This window comes from Crotalus tigris, unplaced genomic scaffold (assembly GCF_016545835.1).
Source record: "Crotalus tigris isolate CLP2741 ecotype Arizona unplaced genomic scaffold, ASM1654583v1 scf7180000023759.139445, whole genome shotgun sequence".
Taxonomy (NCBI): Eukaryota; Metazoa; Chordata; class Lepidosauria; order Squamata; family Viperidae; genus Crotalus; species Crotalus tigris.
In genome coordinates this window covers 14,498-36,195 of record NW_024100166.1, presented here as the reverse complement: position 1 = coordinate 36,195, position 21,698 = coordinate 14,498, and the positions used below count along the sequence as shown (strand labels likewise).

Here is a 21,698-nt window from a genome sequence, read left to right as displayed (position 1 = left end):
GAAAAAGTTGCTAGGGAAAGTTACAAAACTGTGTGGAGGGGAACAAAAATTCTGAAACTTGCTTTTGTCTTGCCTTGAGTTTACCATGAATTGGGCCTCTGGTATAGCAAAGTACAAACCAGTAATAAACCAGGGCTCTAAGTTCAAGATTATAAAACCTGATAAAAACATATTATGGATTAATAAACTAACTTCAAGATATGGGTTTACAGATTGGTTGTTGCTAAATTTTTATAGGTGTGATGATATGGGCTAAAACATTCAAATTAAGCAAATTCTAGCTTACCATTATCTGAGAACTAAGCTGTTACAGAGCAGTCTGATATATACTGATGAGTACAAGTTGCCCACTATATCATTAGTCAGGATGAAGAAAAAGTTGCAATACATGAAAGCTTTTGCTTCTCTTTGTTTAACCTTACAGACAGCAAAGCAGGGAATTCCACAATATGGCAAGGTCTACATTATTTACTTGCTGTTGGCTTTTTCGGTGACAACATTTATAATGATTATTATTATTCTAATAATTCTTTCAATTAAGGTAAGCTAAAGTATTTTACTAGAGATCCTTATATTAATTTATTAATCCATTATCTCTCAAAGCCGAATAGTGAAAAAACAAACTTCTCCAACTCTCAATATATTGCTTTAGTGAAGAGTTAACATTTTCTTTTTATATACATATTTTATTAATTTTCTAATTTTACAATCATGACTACTTAATAAACAACGTGTTGTCTGGGTCCATTGGTAATTCAGTGGTACATACTAACTTTCTCAGTCTAGTTCTAATACTACACCATCCAGTGCTTCCTTGATCCTCTCTTCTTCTGGTGGTATGCATTTTTCCACATTGGGCAAATACAATTCTTGTTACTATTAATACATATACAATTAAATATAGACATCTTCATCACATTTTTCTGGTATTATACATAGTGTCAGTTTATAATCTCTTTTCTAGCCAGAACAGATCTCAACTGCATTTGCACTTAAAATCCATTTGGTCAATCAATATCCTGTTTTTCCCATATTTTTTTTTTTTAAATCCCATCTATGTTCAAAACATATTGCTTATAATTTTCTCATAATAAATTATATTTGGGTAACCAAAATCTTCCCTTATTCAACCCTTTTAGAATTTTCATATTTCCCATCTCATAACAAAATATAATATTCTAGTTACAAATTCTATCCTTCTAATTATATATATTTTTTGTATATATAGTTTGGAATGAGGAAGAAAATTTGATTGAAATATTTTTGGAAGAACACTCAACCCATTTATATTCATTAAACAGCCTCCATCCTTCTCCTTCAGTTTTTCTTTTCCTTTTTTGTTTGTCAGTATTCAGCATTTCTCCTAACAACTTTATAATCTATTCGATCAGCTCTTCTTCCTTATCCTCAAATGTGTTCTGAGATCTTGACAAGTAAGATATCTTTTCCATTACCGATTTTATCACTGCATCTTCTAATTTTTCATTTGTGTGTATCTGTCTGTTAATTCCTTCCTTCAGGTCCTCCATCTTTAGATCTGTTTCTTCTAATTTTCCTTCTGTTTTCTGAGTTACTAGTTCCTTCTTTGTAGTCATTGTCTGGATTTGTAAGTTTAGGTGAGAAAATTGTTCTTTTATCTCATTTGCATTATTTTTTAGTCTCATCATGAAATGAAACAATCGTCTCTTGGATTGATTTCAAATAGAAAGAATTTTTTTCTGAGATTCATTAACATTTTCTTGTTGGTATATCAAGCTGGGGGCTTCAGAGACAAGCATTAAAGATGTTTTTTTTACCATTTGAGGCCAAGTATGAAACACCCATTTTGTTTTTGTATGTAGTCTTTATAGTCCAACACAGATAAGCAGCCCAAGAGATTTTTTTCCTTTTCCCAGCTGCAGTCTGCAAAAGTGAAAGTTTTCAGGAACAACAGAGTCTTATCTAAGTCTGGGCTTCAAGCCAAGTTTCCTTTAAGCATAATAAATTGTAGTGCCGTGATTCGCCACTAGATGTCATTGACACCACCTTCCAGGTTTCCAAATCCAAGCCTATTTTGCAGACTTTCAAATATCTTTTCTTAAAAAAAAAAGTCTCAAAGGTATTTAGTCCCCAAATTTCAAAGCTTTATATCTGTATTATTTCCAAATTGAAATTGTAGTTTTCTCTATTTTTTCCCCAAAGCAATTAATTTGTTGCTTTTCTTTTCCTGATGGAGCGGGGCAAAAACTTCTCTTCCCTCTCTCATCAGGGAGGATTCTTGCTTTGGGCATTCTTTTTTCCAGGAAAGTAGTATTAAGGTCATAAAAAAAGGATAAAATCTCACCCAGTTCCATCCACATTGCTCAAAAATTGCTAGTTAGTGCTTATCTTCGGTTGTCAGGAGCTTCTGACTGGCCATACAAATATAGCCAGTCTTTCCCCTACCGCTTTGGAGGACTTCCTCAGATCCAGCAGAAGGGCTGTCCCTCCACAATTGACGAGGGTCCTCTTCTTCTTCATCGCCTCTCCAGGGTGACTTTTGACCCTTTTAGGGTCCCCAGCGGGGCGAAATTGAATGTGGAAGATGGAACCCCATCTTCCTGTGCCAGTCATACCGCAATGCCTAACTGGATGTCCCCCAGAGCTAACATTTCCTTAAACACTGAGTCAGGGAAACCACATTACTGCAGCCAGGATTTAATATTATATATTCAGCCTCAAAGAGCCACAGCAGATGTGGCAGTGATATAGCAACATCACAAAAAAGGGTGGCACTGATTCTTGAAAAATTATTGGTGAGAGGGGTCAAACAGAGATAACCAAATGGGTGTATTGAGTGGGATTCTTTCCACCTCCAGTGCTGATAGGGAACATCTGGCTGGTAGGCTTGATTTGGTCCATAAGACCTTCTTACAAGCTTTATCAAAACCAGGCTGAAGGCTGCAGACCTTTTCATACACAGAAGATGGAGAAAAGGAAGAGTTTCTCATTAAGAAACAAAGAAAGAAACATTGCTCTCTGTGCCAGTCGTTGATTCTTTTTCCTCACTGTGAAAAATCTTTACATTTATTCCTCATAACCACATCTCTCTTTTTGGATTAAACAGAGCCATTCCCATCAAACTGCCAAAGGAATGGAAGGGACTCCTCTGGAAAAACGGTAACTTTTGCCTGGAGATACTTAGTTATTTGCAACCCTCTATTCTGAAAAAAACCTCTTTATGAAAACACTGAGAATATGTCTGAATAATCTGTGTTTTTGCTGGCTGAATTTGTATGTATAGCATTGGCTTCCTGCTACATTCCCCAACTGGTCCCATATGTCCCCCTCTCCTCTTGGCAACTTTAAACTATTTTCAGTGCTGAACTAACGCTAAACTTGAGATTGCCAAGGTAAGCATGCATGCTAATAAAGCCAAAAATCCCCAAAGAAATACATGGTTACCTGAAACATGCACTCTTAAAACTTCGGAGACAATTGCCAGTGTGTGTTTCAGCATAAGAGGCAATTAAGCTTTCTATTACCTGCACACTGCTTCTACATGCACAGAAGTGTCTTGTGACTGAAAAGGCCTTTTGAGTCCATTTTGAGAAACAGAAATATATACCATGTTTCCCCAAAAATAAGATCGGGTCTTATATTACTTTTTGCTCCAAAAGAAGCATTAGGGCTCATTTTCTACTTAGATCTTATTTTGGGGAAAATATGGTAATAAATTTGTCCGTCTGGCTGATGATCTTAACTGGGGCTTATTTTAGGGAAACAGGGTATACATCTTTCATATAAATGATAAGAGTTTGTATTTCCAATACAGAAATGTATGCCACGTTTTGTTTGAATATTGTCAAAAGGGTTTTATTCAGGCTAAGATCTCACCATTTTTCTTTTTAATTGTTTGTTTAAGGACACTTCTCAATGGAATGGAGAGGGATACACTTGAAAAACAGGTGTGTAAATGCAGAAGCGACCACTGGTGATCTGCTACTTAGTTATTGGATCTGAAAAACATGGCCCCACAAGTATTATAGATGTGGCTTAGGCAAACCTGAATTTAATAATAATAATAATGATAATAATAATGATAATAATAACAATCTCTTTCCACCTGAGCAGAAAGGAAACCGCCCCAATAGCAGAGGAACAAAAGATCAACTCCTAATAGACAAAATGATCTTGGAAAACTGCAAGAGAAGGAAGACCAACCTGAATGTTGCATGGATTGACTACAAAAAGGCATTTGACTCTCTGCCACATGATTGGATAATCAAGTGCCTAGAAATAACAGGAGTCAGTAGAAACATCAGAAAATTTGTGCAAAGATCGATGGCACAATGGAAGACACAGTTGCAGATCAATGGTGAGAGGCTGGGAGAGGTTAATATCAAGAGAGGAATATTTCAAGGAGATTCATTATCACCATTACTATTTGTTATTGCACTGTTTCCTCTGTCAACAATACTGAATAACTCAGGACATGGCTATCAAACATCAAAAACATCTGCTAGACTATCCCACCTCCTTTACATGGATGATCTGAAGCTGTATGGAAAAACATCATCTGAAATAGAATCGCTGCTCAACACTGTCCGTATATATAGCCAAGATATTGTAATGGAGTTTGGCTTGGACAAATGTGCCACACTTACTATCAAACAAGGAAAAATAGTGAAAACTGAAGGAATCAAGATGCCCCACAAAAATAACATTAAGAGTCTGGATGAGGAAGAGTACTACAAATACTTGGGTATCCTTCAAGCTGACAACATCAAGCACACTGAAGTCAAGAAAAAGATTAGAAGTGAATACATCAAGAGAGTGAAGAAGATCTTAAAGTCCAAACTCAATGGAGGAAATACCATAAAGGCAATCAACACCTGGGCAATCCCAGTCATTAGGTACACAGCTGGAATAGTGGACTGGACTCAAGCAGAACTAAAAGCAATGGATAGGCAGACCAGAAAAATAATGACAATGAATCATGCCCTTCATCCACGCAGTGACATTGATAGACTTTATCTACCAAGGCAAATAGGTGGGCGTGGAATGCTACAAGTACATCAGATGGTTGAAGAAGAAAAAATGGCTTTGGAAGAATATCTGAAGAACAATGATGAAGATGCACTGAAATTAGTATATCAGGAAGGCTTACTAACTACTGGAGAGACCAAACTGGCCTACAAGAAAGACCAAATGAAGAACAGAATAGAGGCATGGGAAGACAAAGCACTACATGGCCAATACATGAAAAAAATAGCTGGGAAAGCAGATAATAATAAAACCTGGCAATGGCTAAGAGCAGGAAAATTGAAGAAAGAGACCGAGGGACTAATTCTGGCTGCACAAGACCAAGCCTTAAGGACAAATGCATACAAAGTCAAAATTGAGAAGACAGCAACAGACAGTAAGTGCCGCCTATGCAAAGAAGCTGAAGAAACAGTGGACCACTTGGTAAGCTGTTGCAAGAAGATTGCACAAACTGATTACAAGCAGCGCATGACAAAGTAGCAACAATGGTGCATTGGAAGATCTGCAAAAAATATCATTTGCCTGTAAGCAAAAACTGGTGGGATCATAAAATAGAGAAAGTCATAGAAAATGATAAAATTAAACTGCTCTGGGACTTCAGAATTCAAACAGACAAGCACCTGCAACATAACACCCCAGACTTAACAATTGTCGATAAGAAAGACAAAAAAGTCTGGATAGTGGACGTGGCAGTGCCTGGAGACAGCAGAATAGAAGAGAAAGAACTGGAGAAGATAACAAAATACAAAGACCTACAAATAGAAATAGAAAGACTGTGGCAAAAGCAAGCAAGGGTAGTACCAATAGTAATAGGCTCCTTGGGTGCAATCCCAAAACAACTGGAGCACCACTTGAACACCATTGGCATTGACAAATTTGCTATTAGTCAATTGCAAAAGGCGGCCTTAGTAGGAACTGCTTCCATCCTGCGACGATACCTGTAATACCATCAAACATCCACATCTGCCTATCCCAGGTCCTGGGTAAGGACTCGATAGGTAGACAAAATGTCAAATCCAGTCTGAACATCTGGCTGACTGTGCGATGATCCATAATAATAATAATAATAATAGGAGAAGATAACAAAATACAAAGACCTACAAATAGAAATAGAAAGACTGTGGCAAAAGCAAGCAAGGGTACTACCAATAGTAATAGGTTCCTTGGGTGCAATCCCAAAACAACTGGAGCACCACTTGAATACCATTGGCATTGGCAAATTCGCTATTAGTCAATTGCAAAAGGCAGCCTTACTAGGAACTGCTTCCATCCTGCAACGATATCTGTAATACCATCAAACATTCACATCTGCCTATCCCAGGTCCTGGGTAAGGACTCAATAGGTAGACAAAATGCCAAATCCAGTCTGAACATCTGGCTGACTATGCGATGATCCATAATAATAAAATAATAATAGTGTGACTGGATGGTGGATTTTTTGTAGATTTTGCAAGCTGCCTGGAATACCTATGTGTGAATCAGACAGTTACATAAATTTGTTTAAATAAATAAATAAATAATCCTGTCATTTTGGGAGTGTATTAAACTCAACAAGGCTTAGTTCTGAGTACATATACTTTAGGATTGGGTTGCAGTGTTTAACATAGGTTGGCTTTTACTTGGCAACTGATGTCTAGAGCCATCTGTTGTACTCTCTCTAAATGTAACTGTTCCTGTTTTAAAGTCACCCATTGAATTTTAAAGTCATCTAAGCCATCACTCCATGTTGACACTAGTGTGGATAAAGATGGCAGTTTCCCAGTCATTCCTCCTGAATTTGCCAGTTTCCCTCACTTGTCTCCATTTCTTCTGGATCCTGAAAGCCAATCCATTGTCTTCAGGAATAGGAGGCACCCTGGTCTTCTGCCCATATAGAAGTAATTCAGAACCACTCTGGCTGCTCTGTGTAGAGGGAGAAAAAGACTGTTGTAATAGCCAATGGTCTTGATCCCAGCCTGTCCTATACCTGTGATTTCTGGATGAGTGACAACTTGAAATGTCCAAATATATGCTATAGTATTGAGAAAAAAGCAGTATTTTGAACCTTTTTTGGTAGACATTTTTATGACATACTGTAGTTCCCACATTGTGCCAAACTGTGGATGACCAGAAAAGTATTTCTGGAATAAATCACAATGGCTGGATTCACAAAAAATTGAAGGGAAAATATGGCTTGTTTATAACTTAATGTGTGAAGTGTATTGAGTCAAGTGCACAAACCATGTTGTACAGTTTTATGTATTTTGTCTATTATTCCTATGGAATCTTTTCAGAAGAAAAGTTTTGCTACAACCAGTTGTGACTTATTAAATATACCAATATTAACAAACATGGCTTGTGGAGGTTTTGTATACTGCAAGTATATTTGTATCAACCAGATGAATCGATAAAAGCCTCATTCCCAAACAACATTAAAGCATGCATTCAGGTCATAGATCATAACTAAACCCAAATTAAATGACATATATTAAGCCCAACACCACTTGCAAAATTTAGGAATACTAGGACTGGAGAATTTTTTTTAATTATAGCTACTAACTACTAAGGTTACTGGCTACTAACACTAATTGATAGAAGTACAAAATATGTTCCAGGATTCCCTGTAATAGATAAAGAGGGAGTTAAAACTGGTGACCTAATTAGGAGTTCACAATTAAGTTTGCTCTAATTTGCTAGTCACATATTCCTTCAGGAAGAACCTCCATTCCATGAATTTGAGATACAAATAAAATGATAATGCAACATGTAAATTAAAATCTTTGAAGCTCTATGATCATTTTAAACATCCTTTCCTCATGCTCAGACGTCAGCATCGTCATTTGAAAAGCCTCTTTGGTTTAAAGATATGTATCAACCTCTGGAGGAAATAAGGAAAAAAGACATGATTGATAAATTACATGATGAAGAGTCCTCAGAAGAGGAAAACATATACAATTGGGCTAGCGCAAGGTATTGTTTCTTCTCTTCTCTTCTCTTCTCTTCCCTTCCCCTCCCCTCCCCTCTCCTCTCCTCTCCTCTCCTTTCCTTTCCTTTCCCTTTTCTTTTCTTTTCTTTTTCCCTTTGGCACATATTTCAAGAAAGAAACTGAAAAAAATCTGATGATGATGGTGATGATGCATTCAGTCATGTCCAACTCTTGGTGATTCTATGGGCCAATCCTCTCCATATCTTCTGATCTTGCAATAACTTCTTTGAGTTTTTGTCTGCTCTGGCTAATGTCAGATTTAATGGTGTCCAGCCACATGTTCTTTGATGACCTGACTTCCTTTTACCACTAACTCTTCCAAATACCTTTGCTTTCTCCAGTGAATTCCCCTGCATGACATGGCCAAAGTAAAATTATAGAGGGAATAGTCCCATTTTGTAAGTTAGAGAACATCTTTATTTTTTTCATTACAAAATTCTTGGGACAAATTTGGATTTGTTCAAATTTATATTACTACAATGCACTTTACATGGGGCTGTCCTTGAAGATCACTTCAAGTGCCCTTGAAGGCACTGGTCCAAAAACAGTGGCACGTGCAGTATTGGGTGTTCCTGTGTTTGCCCATGTTACACTTCTGTAGTAGGAGGTGTGCTGTCCCCCAGCTTCCTTCTGGGTGTAATTCAAGGTGCTGGTTGTCACTTTTAAATCCCTAATGGCAGGGACCAGGATATTTGTGGGATCACTTCTCCCTGACAGTATCTGCCCATCCTACCAGATCAGATGGGGTAGGTATGTTCCAGGTCCCTTCCCTGAAGTCTTGCCCTCTAGTGGGAGCTTGGAAGTGTGCTGTTTCCTGTGACTGTGCCTACCTTATGGAATACTCTTCCCCAAATGATTTAGCAAGCCCTCAGTCTTTTAGCCTTTTGGAAGGCTGTCAATACCTGAGTTTTTACCTGGGTGCAGGGATGGAAGAAAGAAGGTCTGAAGCTGATGGTGGTACATCCCAATGGGATGACTGAGAAGACGGATTTTTGTTCTCATTTTAGGGTCTTATAGTTATTGGTTTCATTGTTATGAGCCACCCAGAATTATGGGCAGCCAGGCAAATGTTGAGAAGAATATAATATAATATAATATAATATAATATAATATAATGTAATGTAATGTAATGTAATGTAATATAATATGGTAGGGTAGGGTAGGGTAGGGTAGGGTAGGGTAGGGTAGGGTAGGTAGGGTAGAGTAGAGTAGAGTATAGAGTAGAATGGAATGGAGCGGAGCGGAGTGGAACAGAACAGAACAGAATAGAGCTGGAAGGGACATTGGAAGTCTTCTAGTCCAGCCCCCTGCTGAACCAGGAGACCCTATATCATTTCAGACAAGTGGCTGCCCAGTCTCTTCTTAAAAACCCACAACGTCTGAAAGCAAGCTGTTCCACTGGTTAATTGTCCTCACTGTTAGGAAGTTTCTCCTTAATTCCAGGTTACTTCTCTCCTTGATTAGTTTCCATCCATTATTTCTTTGTCTTGCCTTCTGGTGCTTTGGAAAATAAATTGATCTCCTTCTCTTATGGCAGCCTCTCAAATACTGAAATACTGCTATCATGTCCCCCCTAGTCCTTCTTTTCTCTTCTTCCATTCTCAGATTCTGCAATAGTTCTTCATATGTTTTACTCTCCAGGCCTTTAATCATCTTAGTTGCTTTTCTTTGCAAATAAACTGAATAGAGGTAAAAGTGTGGCATTCTATAGAACTTTTTCTTCCATTGGAAAAAACCACAACAATACTGCAAGAATTAATAATGTGTGAAACTGTAGATGTTGCCTTTGCAGATTGCATAATTTAGTTGTTCTATTCATACACTGCTTCTATAGTTTGCTGGGGATACTAATTTGCTTTTCTGGCTGTGGCTGTTTTCTCTGAACATAGGCAGAGGAAATGTATGTAATATTGTTTTGAAAATAAGTTTGTTTACAACTTTCTTATACAAAAACTGTACATTAAAACTAACCATACAAGTTGCAAAAAAAAATATTACACCTTATTGTTCTACAACAAACTCTGTAATTTCTGCTCTTCTTTACTTATCAGACCTCCAGAAATCCCTGAGCTTATTCCTGTGGAAAAACTGTAAGTAACTACATGTGCTACAAAACAGTTACTAATATTTGTGTGTTAAATTTATATTTACTGACAAAGAATTAAAGGGAGATTACTTTATTAATATTGTTTACCTATTTAAAATTTCAAGCACCACAGCAATTCTTCTGCATTTTTGTTGAAATAAAATTATTAGAAGAGTTCCTTCCAACATAATTGAATTAACTGAGCAGAGTTAAAGGTATTGTAAGAACAGTTATGGTACTTCATTTAATTTTTTAAATTTTGAATTTATTAGGTATTTTATACTATGTATATAGGGGCTTATGACCTGCAATACAGTGCTTTATTTTTCAAATGTAACTATATTTTCCTCATATTTTAGCAATCCAAAAGTGAGGATAAAATTAAATTAACATTTTAGAAACAGCTACAATTGATAGAGATCCAGTTTGATGCCGTGTTTTAGGCACCAGGAGAGAAACCAGGAGATGGTGAGTTCTAGTCTCACCTTAGGCATTATGCCAACTGGTGACCTTGGATCAGTCACTCTCTGGGAAGGAGGGAATGGCAAACCACTTCTGAAATCTTTCCAAGAAAACTGCAGGGACAAGTCCAGCCAGTTCCAGGAGTGAACATCAATATGATGTGTGGACAGATGTGCCTTTAACGAGTAGAAGCTTTCAGGCTCAGCATCAGTCCTAAAGGAACTGCAGTAGAAATCCTTTATATTTGACTTTATCATACCATTAATACTCATGCCATTCAAACCTTAATGTTGATTTTAATAATCATTTTATTAGACGCGCCATATTAAGAATTTGGAATAAATATAAAACAAGGGTTTTTACAAAATTGCCCCTATGGGTGTCCCCCAAGAAACTTTTTTTTAGAAAATAAATGGTGGTGAAGCCGGACTGGTGGATGTATGGTAAAATGGTATCTTTCAATTCTGGAGACCCCATCCTCAAGTCTAGGGAAGAATTTACATATTAACAAATGAAGAAAAGATTTAAGCTAGACAAAAAAGGCCATGGTTTTGAGTTTGTTGATAATGAATTGGAAATCCTACTATGTGGTAGTGATGATCATATAATTTCCAAGGTCTATAAAATGTTATTAAAATTGAATTTGGAAAATGAACATGTAAAACACCATATGATCCAGTGGGCAAGGAATTTTGGGTATAATGTGATGTTTGAACCATGGGAGAATATGTGGATAAAAAGTTTTAAATTGACATTAAATTATAGCCTAAAAGAAAATTTCTACAACATGATGTATCATTGGTATAGTGAAAAACAAAATAGAAACACAAGTTAAGATAGGCAAGAAAATGGTAAGTGAGCACCTGTCCAGCCTAGATGAATTCAAATCGCCAGGACCAGATGGATTACACCCCAAGGTTCTCAAGGAATTGGCAGATGTGATATCGGAACCACTGAACTATATTTTTCAAAGATCCTGGAACACAGGGGAATTACCAGAGGACTGGAAAAGAGCTAATGTAGTTCCCATCCTCAAAAAAGGAAAAAAAATGGATTCAGAAAATTACAGACCTATCAGCCTGACCTCAATACCTGGGAAGATCCTGGAAAAGATAATCAAACAACGAATCAACGAATACCTAGAGGCAAACAAAGTCATTACTAAAAGCCAACATGGGTTTGTCAAAAATAGGTCATGCCAGACAAATCTTATTGCATTCTTTGACCAAGTGACAAAATTAGTGGATCAGAGGAATGCTGTGGACATAATTTACTTGGACTTCAGTAAGGCATATGATAAAGTAGATCACAACCTACTACTTGATAAGATAGAAAAATGTGGGGTAGACAGAATCACCACCAGATGGATCCGTAGCTGGCTGACCGGCCGGACTCAGCAAGTGGTCCTCAATGAAACTGCATCTATATGGAGGGAAGTGTGTAGTGGGGTGCCCCAGGGCTCTGTTCTGGGCCCAGTACTCTTCAACATCTTCATCAACGATTTGGATGAAGGGATAGATGGGGAACTCATCAAATTTGCAGATGACACCAAGCTGGCAGGAATAGCCAACACTCCAGAAGACAGGCTTCAGATACAGAAGGATCTGGACAGACTTGACCACTGGGCACTAACTAACAAAATGAAATTCAATGGTGAAAAAAGCAAGGTTCTACATTTAGGCAAGAAAAACCAAATGCACAAGTACAGCATAGGTGGCACCATGCTCAGTAGTAGTAACTGTGAGAGGGACCTCGGAGTCCTAGTAGACAATCACTTAAATATGAGCCAGCAGTGTGCTACAGCTGCCAAAAAGGCCAACACAGTGCTAGGCTGCATTAACAGAGGGATAGAATCAAGATCACGTGAAGTATTAATACCACTCTTCAATGCCTTGGTAAGGCCACACTTGGAATACTGCATCCAGTTTTGGTCACCACGATGTAAAAAAGATGTTGAGACTCTAGAAAGAGTACAGAGACGAGCAACAAAGATGATTAGGGGACTGGAGGCTAAAACATATAAGGAACGGTTGCTAGAATTGGGTATGTCTAGTTTAACGAAGAGAAGGACACGGGGGGACATGATAGCAGTATTCCAATATCTCAGGGGCTGCCATAAAGAAGAGGGAATTAAGCTATTTTCCAAAGCACCTCAAGGCAGGACAAGAAGCAACGGGTGGAAACTAATCAAGGAGAGAAGCAACCTAGAACTAAGGAGAAACTTCCTGACAGTGAGAACAATTAATCAGCAGAACAGCCTGCCTCCAGAAGCAGTAAATGCTCCAACACTGGAAGTTTTTAAGAAGAGACTGGACAGCCATTTGTCCGAAATGGTGTAGGGTTTCCTGCCTGAGCAGGGGGTTGGACTAGATGACCTCCAAGGTCCCTTCCAACTTTACTACTATTACTATTACTAGTTAAGTTATCTAGAATGTATAAAAGTATTTAAAATGAATGTTGGAAATGAAATATAAAGAAGGGACTTTTTATCATTTATGGTGGACATGTGATAAGGCAAAGAATATTGGAGTAGTATTCATATATTAATGAAGAAAATTCTTAAAGTGAACATAAAGATTAAACCAGAAACTTTCCTTCTGGGCCTAATGGAAAGAGAAGTGGGAAAAAAATTTGGAACTCTGATTTTATATATAGTGACTGTTATGTCAGGCACAGGCTGCAGTGATTGGCCCAGGCAGACCACAGGGATGCCCGGGACAAGAAAGGCTGCTCCCAGCCTTGCCTGCATGCGCAAGGCAGGAAAAGATCCCTTGCAATGATTGGCCAGCAGGGTACTGTGCAGGGGGGCTATAAAAGGGGGCTGCACCATTTTGCAATCTGTTCTGTTGGTGTTTGCAATAAAGAAGGACTGTGTGACCATGCTTCGTCTCAATGCCTCTTCTTCAAGAACAGAACATTGGCGATGAAGGTGGGATGCCTGCAGGGGAAACGAAGTAAGAAGCCAGGCTGACTCACCACAGGAGGCTTACAGCTCGGAGGAGGGGCGTCCAGTGATTGCGACTCGGCCTGCCAGCACAGAAATGCTGGAGGTGAGCTCAGCGAAGGGGGGCCCTTCTCAAACCCTGCAGCAAGAGGTGTGGACGAAGTTCCTGGGCTGCAACGATGGCGAAGATAGACCGGCTGTCAGAGTTTGACACAGTTCAGAACAATGGAGCTCGTACGTGACCCAGGTGGACAACTACCTCCAGCTGGATCAAATTCGCGAAGAAGACCTCAAAGCTGCCACGTTGCTGTGTGTGGGGGGAAAAGAGACCTTCGATATTGAAGAGAATCTGGTCGCCCCAGCACCACTGGAATCAATCACCTACACAGACTTGAAGAGGATGCTTCAAGAGCATTTCGAACCCAAGCTCTCAGTGATTGCTTGGTGACACATGTTCGAGCAGAGGGACCAGAGGCCTGGTGAGTCTGCTGCAGAATTTGTTGCAGCCTTGCAACAAGCAGCTAGGCTCTGCAAATTCAAAGACTTGGAAGAGAGACTGAGAGATTGGCTGGTCTGTGGCCTCGGAAGCCGGGAGTTGCAGCAGAAGCTCTTCGTGAAGGAAGGCCTCACATTCCAAGATGCCCTGAGGGAAGTTTCAGCCGAAGAAGCAGCAGGCAGAACTGTGAAGGCCTTTCGGCTTGCCAAGCCCCCTCAAGTTCTAGCCACCATCCATCAAGAGGTCGCTCACAAAGAATCCGAACAGGATCCAGAATCAGAAGTGGACTGGCTGCATCAGGCTCTGGAGAGAAGGCCTCACAGAGGGAAGGCCCAGCCAGCATCATCCCCTAGGTGCATCGGGTGTGGAGGCCGCCATTGCCACACAGACTGTCATTTCCGCTCTGCCATCTGCAGGGCCTATGGTAGGCAAGGCCAAATTGCCTCAGTCTGTTTGGGTCACCAGAAGGAATGTTACCCAGAAGAAAGGTACCAGAGTCCCCAGCCAGGTGGGCTTCTGTGCAAAATGTAGGAGCGTTTTTAGAACGGGGGTCCACAGGCCACTTAGGAAGAAGCTTTACATCAACGTGAAGTTGCAAGGGGTCCCCTTGTTGATGGAGATGGACACAGGGTCCGCTCTATCGATCATCTCCCTAGACACTTTTAACAAGGTCTGCAGCAGAAGCGGCCTACGAGTTAAACTCAGGCCGTCAAACCTCATCCTCACAGATTTCCAAAATTCCAGAGTCAACGTGAGGGGGGAGGCCATGCTCAAGATGCAGCGTAGGAATTTTGAGGGGCTACTACATGTAGTTGTGGTTGGAGAGTGCACGAGTCTGATTGGACTCGATTGGTTTGAGGCCCTTGGGATTCAGGTGACTGGAATAAACAGAGTGCAAACAATAGGCCTGACAGGGGTCTGCAAGGAGTTTGCATATGTGTTTAGTCCAGAACTTGGCTCCTACAAAGACCCTCCTATTTCTCTGAGGCTAGACCCAGCTATAGCCCCCATTAGAATCAAGCCACACAGGGTGCCCTTTGCCCTAAATGGTAAAATAGATACAGAGCTGGATAAACTGATTCAGTAGGGTATCTTAGAACCTGTAGACAGCAGTCCATGGGAAACCCTCATAGTTACCCCACTGAAGGCCAATGGTGAAGTCCGAATCTGTGCAGACTACAAGTGCATGCTTAACAAAGCGCTACAGCAGCATTCATACCTGGTACCTGTGGTCAGCCACATTCTAGCCTCCCTCAAGGGGGGGGGCAGATCTTTGCTAAGCTTGACCTGGCTCAGGCCTATCAACAATTGCCAGTTGATGAGGCAACGGCCGAGGCCCAAACTATAGTGACTCATAGGGAGCATTCAAGGTAAAAAGATTGCAATTTGGAGTAAACGTGACCCTTGGCATTTTCCAGAGTGTAATGGAGCGAACGCTCCGAAATATCCCTGGTGTTTGCCCATACTTTGATGATGTCCTCATCACTGGGGACTCAGCTGACAATTTAGCCGAAAGGCTGAGAGCCGTTTTGCTACGTTTCCGCCAAGCAGGGCAGAAGCTTAAGCAAGACGCTTAAGATTGGGGGTTAGCTCCACTGAGTTTCTAGGATTCCACATTGATCCTCAGGGCATCCACCCTGCTGAATCCAAGCCGCAAGCAATTCAGCAGGCCCCAAGTCCCAAATCCAAGGGTGAACTTCAGGCCTTTCTGGGACTGTTAAACTTCTACCATGCATTCCTTCCCCACAAGGCTGCAGTGGCTGAGCCGTTACACCAGCTCAGTGGACACAAGTACATGAAAAAAGTTTCAAAGAGGTCAAGGCCTTACTCTCTTCAAATGCGGTCCTAGCGCATTTTAATGAGAAATAGCCTGTGATGCAGCCCCTTATGGGATTGGGGCTCTGTTAAGCCACTTGAAGGCTGATGGGATGAAAGTGCCAATAGCATACTACTCTAGAACCCTATCATCAGCTGAACGCAATTATGCACAGATAGATAGGGAAGCCTTAGCCATAGTGGCTGGCATAAAGAAATTCCATGACTTCGTATACGGCCGCCATTTCACAGTCTTTACAGACCATACGCCACTGCTGGGGTTGTTCACAAACCCCACACATAATATCCCCACGAAAGCTGAGGTGGTCCATCTTCCTGTCTGCACATGACCATACACTGGTTCACAAGTCAGGCAAAGACATGGGCCACGCAGATGGCCTCAGCAGGTTGCCATTAAAGCAGGTAGAGGCAGATCCAGCACCTGCCAACCGCATCCTGTCCATTCAGGACTTGCCCGAATCTCCCCTCAATGCTAGGGATGTGGCTGCAGAAACAGCCACCGATCACACGCTAACACGTGTGCTGACATGGGTGTTGTCTGGGTGATCTGACACATGTCCAGGCTCAGAATTCCAGAGCTTCTGGCAGAGGAAGTGCAAGTTTTCCACTTTCAAGGGGTGTGTTTTATGGGGTAGCCGGGTGGTAATCCCAACCTCATTGAGGACTAGAGTCCTGCAGTCTCTGCATGAGGGACATCCGGGAATAGTCTGGATGAAGGTGTTAGCGCGCAGCCATCTTTAGTGGCCTGGGCTCGATAAAGACATTGAGGCCCAGGTCCACGGGTGCACTGTTTGTCAACAGTCAAGGCCTGAGATGCCCCAGTGCCCAGTTCATAGGTGGGAGGAGACTCATACCCCTTGGTTGAGGGTCCATATTGACTACCTGGCCCCTTTCAGGGGCAATTCTTCTTACTCCTCGTGGACAGCCATTCCAAGTGGCTAGAGGTCATGCTTGTCTCCTCCACTACTACTGCTAGGACCATCCAGGTGCTGAGAGGGATCTTCACCTCACATGGACTTCCAGATGTCCTTGTCTCCAACAATGGGCCCCAATTCACCTCATTTGAGTTTAAGGCTTTCCTCCAGGCCAACATGATCCGGCATGCCATATCTGCACCATTCCATCCAGTTTCTAATGGCCAGGCTGAACGGATGGTGTGCACAACCAAGGATGCCTTAAAAAGGATCACTCACGGAAACTGGCATCACAGGTTGGCAGACTTTCTTCTTTGCCACCGCACCACATGATGCACAGCTACTGGGAAGAGACCAGCAGAACTCCGCTGGGGTTGCTGCCTCATCACTAAACTGGACAAGTTGCACCCAGACCGGGTGGCTTCACAGGTGTCACAGCTGCAGGCACCTAGGAGACTACAGGTGGGCGATCCAGTCTGGGCAAGGAACTATGGACCTGGAGATCTCTGAGTCACAGCAGTGGTATGCAATATCTCTGGGCTGCTGTCATACGAAGTGGCCTTGGACGATAGTCGCGTGATTCAACATCACATTGACTAACTGGAGGCTTGGTGCTGGCGCTGGAGGCTTCCCAGCAACTCTTCCACTCCTGGCTCTGCTCTCGGTGGGGGGGGGAAGAGGACCACAATTACGATTGTGGACCACGGTCTCTCCGACATCCCCAGGCTTCAGCTATCGCTCCAAACAGGGAGTCCGCAGAAAGGGGGCTTGCCATTGGAGGCAGCTCCTGACTCTGGCACCTCCGGCACATACACAGGGGCCATGGGTTATTGGGGCACATCGGCCACTCAGGCCACTCCACCTGCTGGTCTTGGGCTCGAGGGACAGTGCTCCCAAGAGGGGTCCATTGTGGACTTGGGGAATTCCACCCCACCACTGGACCTGGGGAATTCCAGCCCCCCAAGGAACTCTGGCTTGGATTTAGTGGATCCAGCCAGTCAGCAGCTGGGTGGGTCACCTGGGTGACGGCAACAAAGTCCTTGTTTGCCTAGCCTGGCAGGCGAGCTGGCAGGCCAGGCACACACACTGGCCATGAGAAGATCAGAGCGGACCAGAGGTCCTCCCAAATACTTACAAGACTATGTACTGTCAGTTCATGGGCAGGCCTAGTAGTCTGGGTTAAGTAAAGGTAGCTCAAAAGGAGTGGGGAGTATGGCTGTAGCAAGATTGTAGTGTTGTGTATATATATGCAACGTAAGCAATGCGATGGAGTGTTGGAGTATTTAAAATAATCAGTGTGCCTTATTATTTTATCCAAGGGGGGAGGGGTGTTATGTCCTGGGCCGGCAGGCGCAGGCTGCAGCAATTGGCCCGGGCAGACCACGGGGATGCCCAGGACAAGAAAGGATGCTCCCAGCCTTGTGTGTGTGCGCAAGGCAGGAAAAGATCCCTTGCAATGATTGGCCAGCAGGGTATTGTGCGGGGGGCTATAAAAGGGGGCCGCAACATTTTGCAATTTGTTCTGTTGGTGTTTGCAATAAAGAAGGACTGTGTGACCGTGCTTCGCCTCAATGCCTCTTCTTTGAGAACAGAACAGTGATGGCAGCAAGTTTGCTCTATGCACAAAAGTGGAAGGATGCTTCAATTCCCACCATGGACGAATGATTACAAAAGCTGATGGAATTAGCAGAGATGGCCAAATTGACTGTGCTGATAAAAGAAAAGAACATAAGTACTTTTGTTTCTGCTTGGAATCTGCTTCTGGACATTGTGCTTAAGGTGGAAATGTAAAAAGTTGAGATTTGATTTTAATTTCTGATTTTACTGCATCAGAGAGAATTGGAAGTCAATGCCTTTTGTTTCTTTCCCCCACTTTTCTTCACACCTTTTTTGTTTTCCCTTTTTCTTCTTTTGTCCCCTACTATTTGCTTTTGTATTTTCATATTTTTTATTATAAATGAATAAAACTAATAAAAAAGAAGTCCTTTATGTTTGAATCTGCAACAAAAACAAAACAAAAAAGACCCTATTTTGGTCAGTGACAAATACAGATTTCATATGGGCCAAATTGGTTTATTTTATTGCATCTTCTCCTTTAGAATTGTTAACAGTCTCTCGAGATATAGAAGAGACATGACTATTTTTCAACTAATCAGCTTCTGGTACCAATGCTAGAGAAATATTTGTTTATGTTTTTATTTGTTAGACATGTGTTTTATCATTTTTTTTCTGTGGACTCAAGGTAGCATATAGGAGAATCCCCCTCATTTTATCCCAACAGCAACAATCCTGTGAGATAAGTTTATCCCAGGAAGTGACTGGCTCCAAATCAGAGGATTCCATGACATTTGTGGAGATTTGAACTTGGGTCTCCCCACACCTGGTCCAACAGTTTAACCCAGTTATCCTTTAATTCCCACTTTCAGCTATGAATTAACTAGCTGAAACAATGAGAATATATAAAAGAAATAAATGTATATAAGAATTAAAAGCTTGAAAAAAAGAATCAAGAGTCTGCTTGGGCATTTTGGGAAAGCTGGACTTGAGATGCAATGAAGATAAGGCCCTGGGTACACACAAGCATTCTCTAATATGCAGGCAACACCTGGGTTTTGCAACAAAGCGAACTAGCAACTATACGATTGTTGCTTCCTTTAGAGAAAATGTGAAATACTGGGTTCACACAAGGAAACAAAAGATTACAACTTTGATCTTTATTAACCCATTTAAACTTGGATTAATCTCTGTTTCTATTTTGTCTTCCTAGGGAGCTAATGCCACCACCAGCACCAGCAGCTGCTGAACCTCCAGCCAAGGCTCCATCTGAACCTCCAGCTCCGGCTCCAGCTCCGGCTCCGGCTCCAGCTCCAGCTCCAGCTCCGGAGCCTATTAAAAAGGCCAGCTCAAAGAAATTGTGAGTAGCTGTAGAGTTATACATGTGGGATCTTATTTATTTAATTGAAGGTTGATCCACCCTTAGATTCTAATTCATTGAATTTATGAAAGAGCCCACAGTGGCGCAGTGGTTAGAATGTAGTATTGCAGGCTAACTCACTGCTTACTGCCTGACTTTAGCCTGTCTCAAGATTGACTCAGCCTTCATCCTGCCAATGTTGGTAAAATGAGGACTCAGATTGTTGGGGGAATATATTGACTCTATAAACCGCTTAGAGAGAGTTGTAAAGTATTGTATGTAAGTTTTTGTGCAATTGCTATTGAATTTATAAATCATATTTATATAAAATGGTTGTGCTTCATAGTTGCTAGACAAAGAGAGGTCTCTCGAAATTGCTAGCAGTATCTAAAGGCAAGCAAATTGGGATGGAGCAATATTTTGTTTAATTTGTCCAGGAGAAAAAAAAATTCTGCAATAGATTGGAGCTCATGGTAGCCATGTTCCAGAGGGCAATTTGTCTTTAGCAGGGTTTCTCAGTCACGGGGCCTTTAAGATGTCTGGGTTTCAACTCCCAGAATTTCCTAGCCAGCCATGCTTAAGATTAATATCTTAAAGATGCTGAGATTGAGAAAAACTAGGTTAAAACTTCCTTCCATTTTAAGAAATTTGAAAACAAATGAGCCATCATCCTTCCCATCCTGGTAGGGAGACAAGCTTAGCTGCAGCAGACTTCTTTTTAACTTCTGCTCTGTTAAAATGTCTTTCTGTTCTTTGTCAGGTCTGAAAAAGAGTCTCCCATGAGTGAAATTTTTCCAAACACTGAGTGAGTAGTACAGTCTGTCAAGGCTGTTCTTTAACTTAGAACTTTTTTCTTCCAAGATATTTCCTTGGAAGAAGACAATCTTAACTGCACCAGAGTTCTTTTTAACTTCTGTTCTGCTAAAATGTTTGTCTGTTCTTTGTCAGATCTGAAAAAGAGACTCCCATCAGCGAAACTCCTCCGAAGACAGAGTGAGTAGCATTTCTTTAAAACAACATCTAATATAAACTATTACTACTGCAGTTTCGTTGTTATTAAAATTAACAAAAAGAAATTATAGCCCAACATACCAAAAAAACTACTGTAAAAGACGATCTAGAAATAAAAATTAAAATAAGCAAGAAAATGGTTAGAGAACACCTATCTGACCTCAAAGAATATAAATCACTGGGACCCAACAGATTGCATCCCAGAGTTCTGAAGGAGCTGGCAGATGTTATCTCAGAACCATTGCACCATATCTTTCCAAAATTAAGATTAGGTAAGACCTAGCTCAAAAACAGTAACTGTGAGAGGGGCCTTGGAGTCCTAGTGGATGATCACTTGAATATGAGCCAGCAGTATGCAGCTGCAGCCAAAAAAGCTAACACAATCCTGGGTTATATAAACAGAGGCATAGAATCAAGATTACGCAAAGTATTAGTACCACATTATAAAACCCTAGTAAGACCAGACCTGGAATACTGCAATCAATTTTAGTCACCATACTACAAAAAAGATGTTGAGACTTTGGAAAAAGTTCAGAGAAGAGCAACTAAAATGAACAAAGGTCTAGAGATTAAAATATATGAAGAATGGCTGCCTGATTTGGGTTTGGCTAAAAAAAGAAAGTAATAGGGGTGACATAATAGCAGTATTCCAGTATTTGAGGGGCTGCCACAAAGAAGAGGGGGTCAATTTATTCTCCAAAGCATCAGAGGGCAAGACAAGAAACAATGGCTGGAAACTGATCAAAGAGAGAAGCAACCTGGAATTAAGGAGAAACTTCCTAACAGTGAGGACAATTAACCAATGAAACAGCTTGCCTTCAGAAATCATGGGTGCTCTATCACTGGAGGTTTTTTAAGAGGTTTTTTTGTCTGAGATAATATAGGTTCTGCTGCTTGAGCAGGGGGCTGGACTAGAAGACCACCAAGGTCCCTTCCAGCTCTATTATATTCTATCTTTAACTACACACCCAAAACTCTTTGCATATACAAACTAAATATAAAATACACTGCCTACAGAATGTTAATATCCTAATTTGTCTTGTACTGTAGTAGTGTAAAATGCAAA

The 21,698-nt window shown here is 41.1% G+C and overlaps 1 protein-coding gene across 1 annotated transcript; it reads left to right on the top strand.

Moving 5' to 3' along the window:
• Positions 1-262: 262 nt before the first annotated feature.
• Positions 263-20,618, top strand: LOC120298170 (protein TsetseEP-like). The gene is made up of 8 exons (XM_039321622.1): positions 263-541; positions 3,086-3,138; positions 3,884-3,926; positions 7,808-7,953; positions 10,021-10,059; positions 19,475-19,621; positions 20,382-20,426; positions 20,570-20,618. Exons 1-8 carry the CDS (start codon positions 368-370, stop codon positions 20,616-20,618), a joined length of 696 nt encoding a protein of 231 aa, XP_039177556.1. The 5' UTR covers positions 263-367.
• Positions 20,619-21,698: the final 1,080 nt, after the last annotated feature.

Excerpts from the sequence above, each read along its gene's own strand:
- LOC120298170 (XM_039321622.1), top strand. The coding sequence starts at position 368 with ATGAAGAAAAAGTTGCAATACATGAAAGCTTTTGCTTCTCTTTGTTTA. Across the intron at positions 3,139-3,883 it reads GGGACTCCTCTGGAAAAACG|GACACTTCTCAATGGAATGG; the intron begins GTAACTTTTGCC and ends TGTTTGTTTAAG. Across the intron at positions 20,427-20,569 it reads GAAATTTTTCCAAACACTGA|ATCTGAAAAAGAGACTCCCA; the intron begins GTGAGTAGTACA and ends GTTCTTTGTCAG.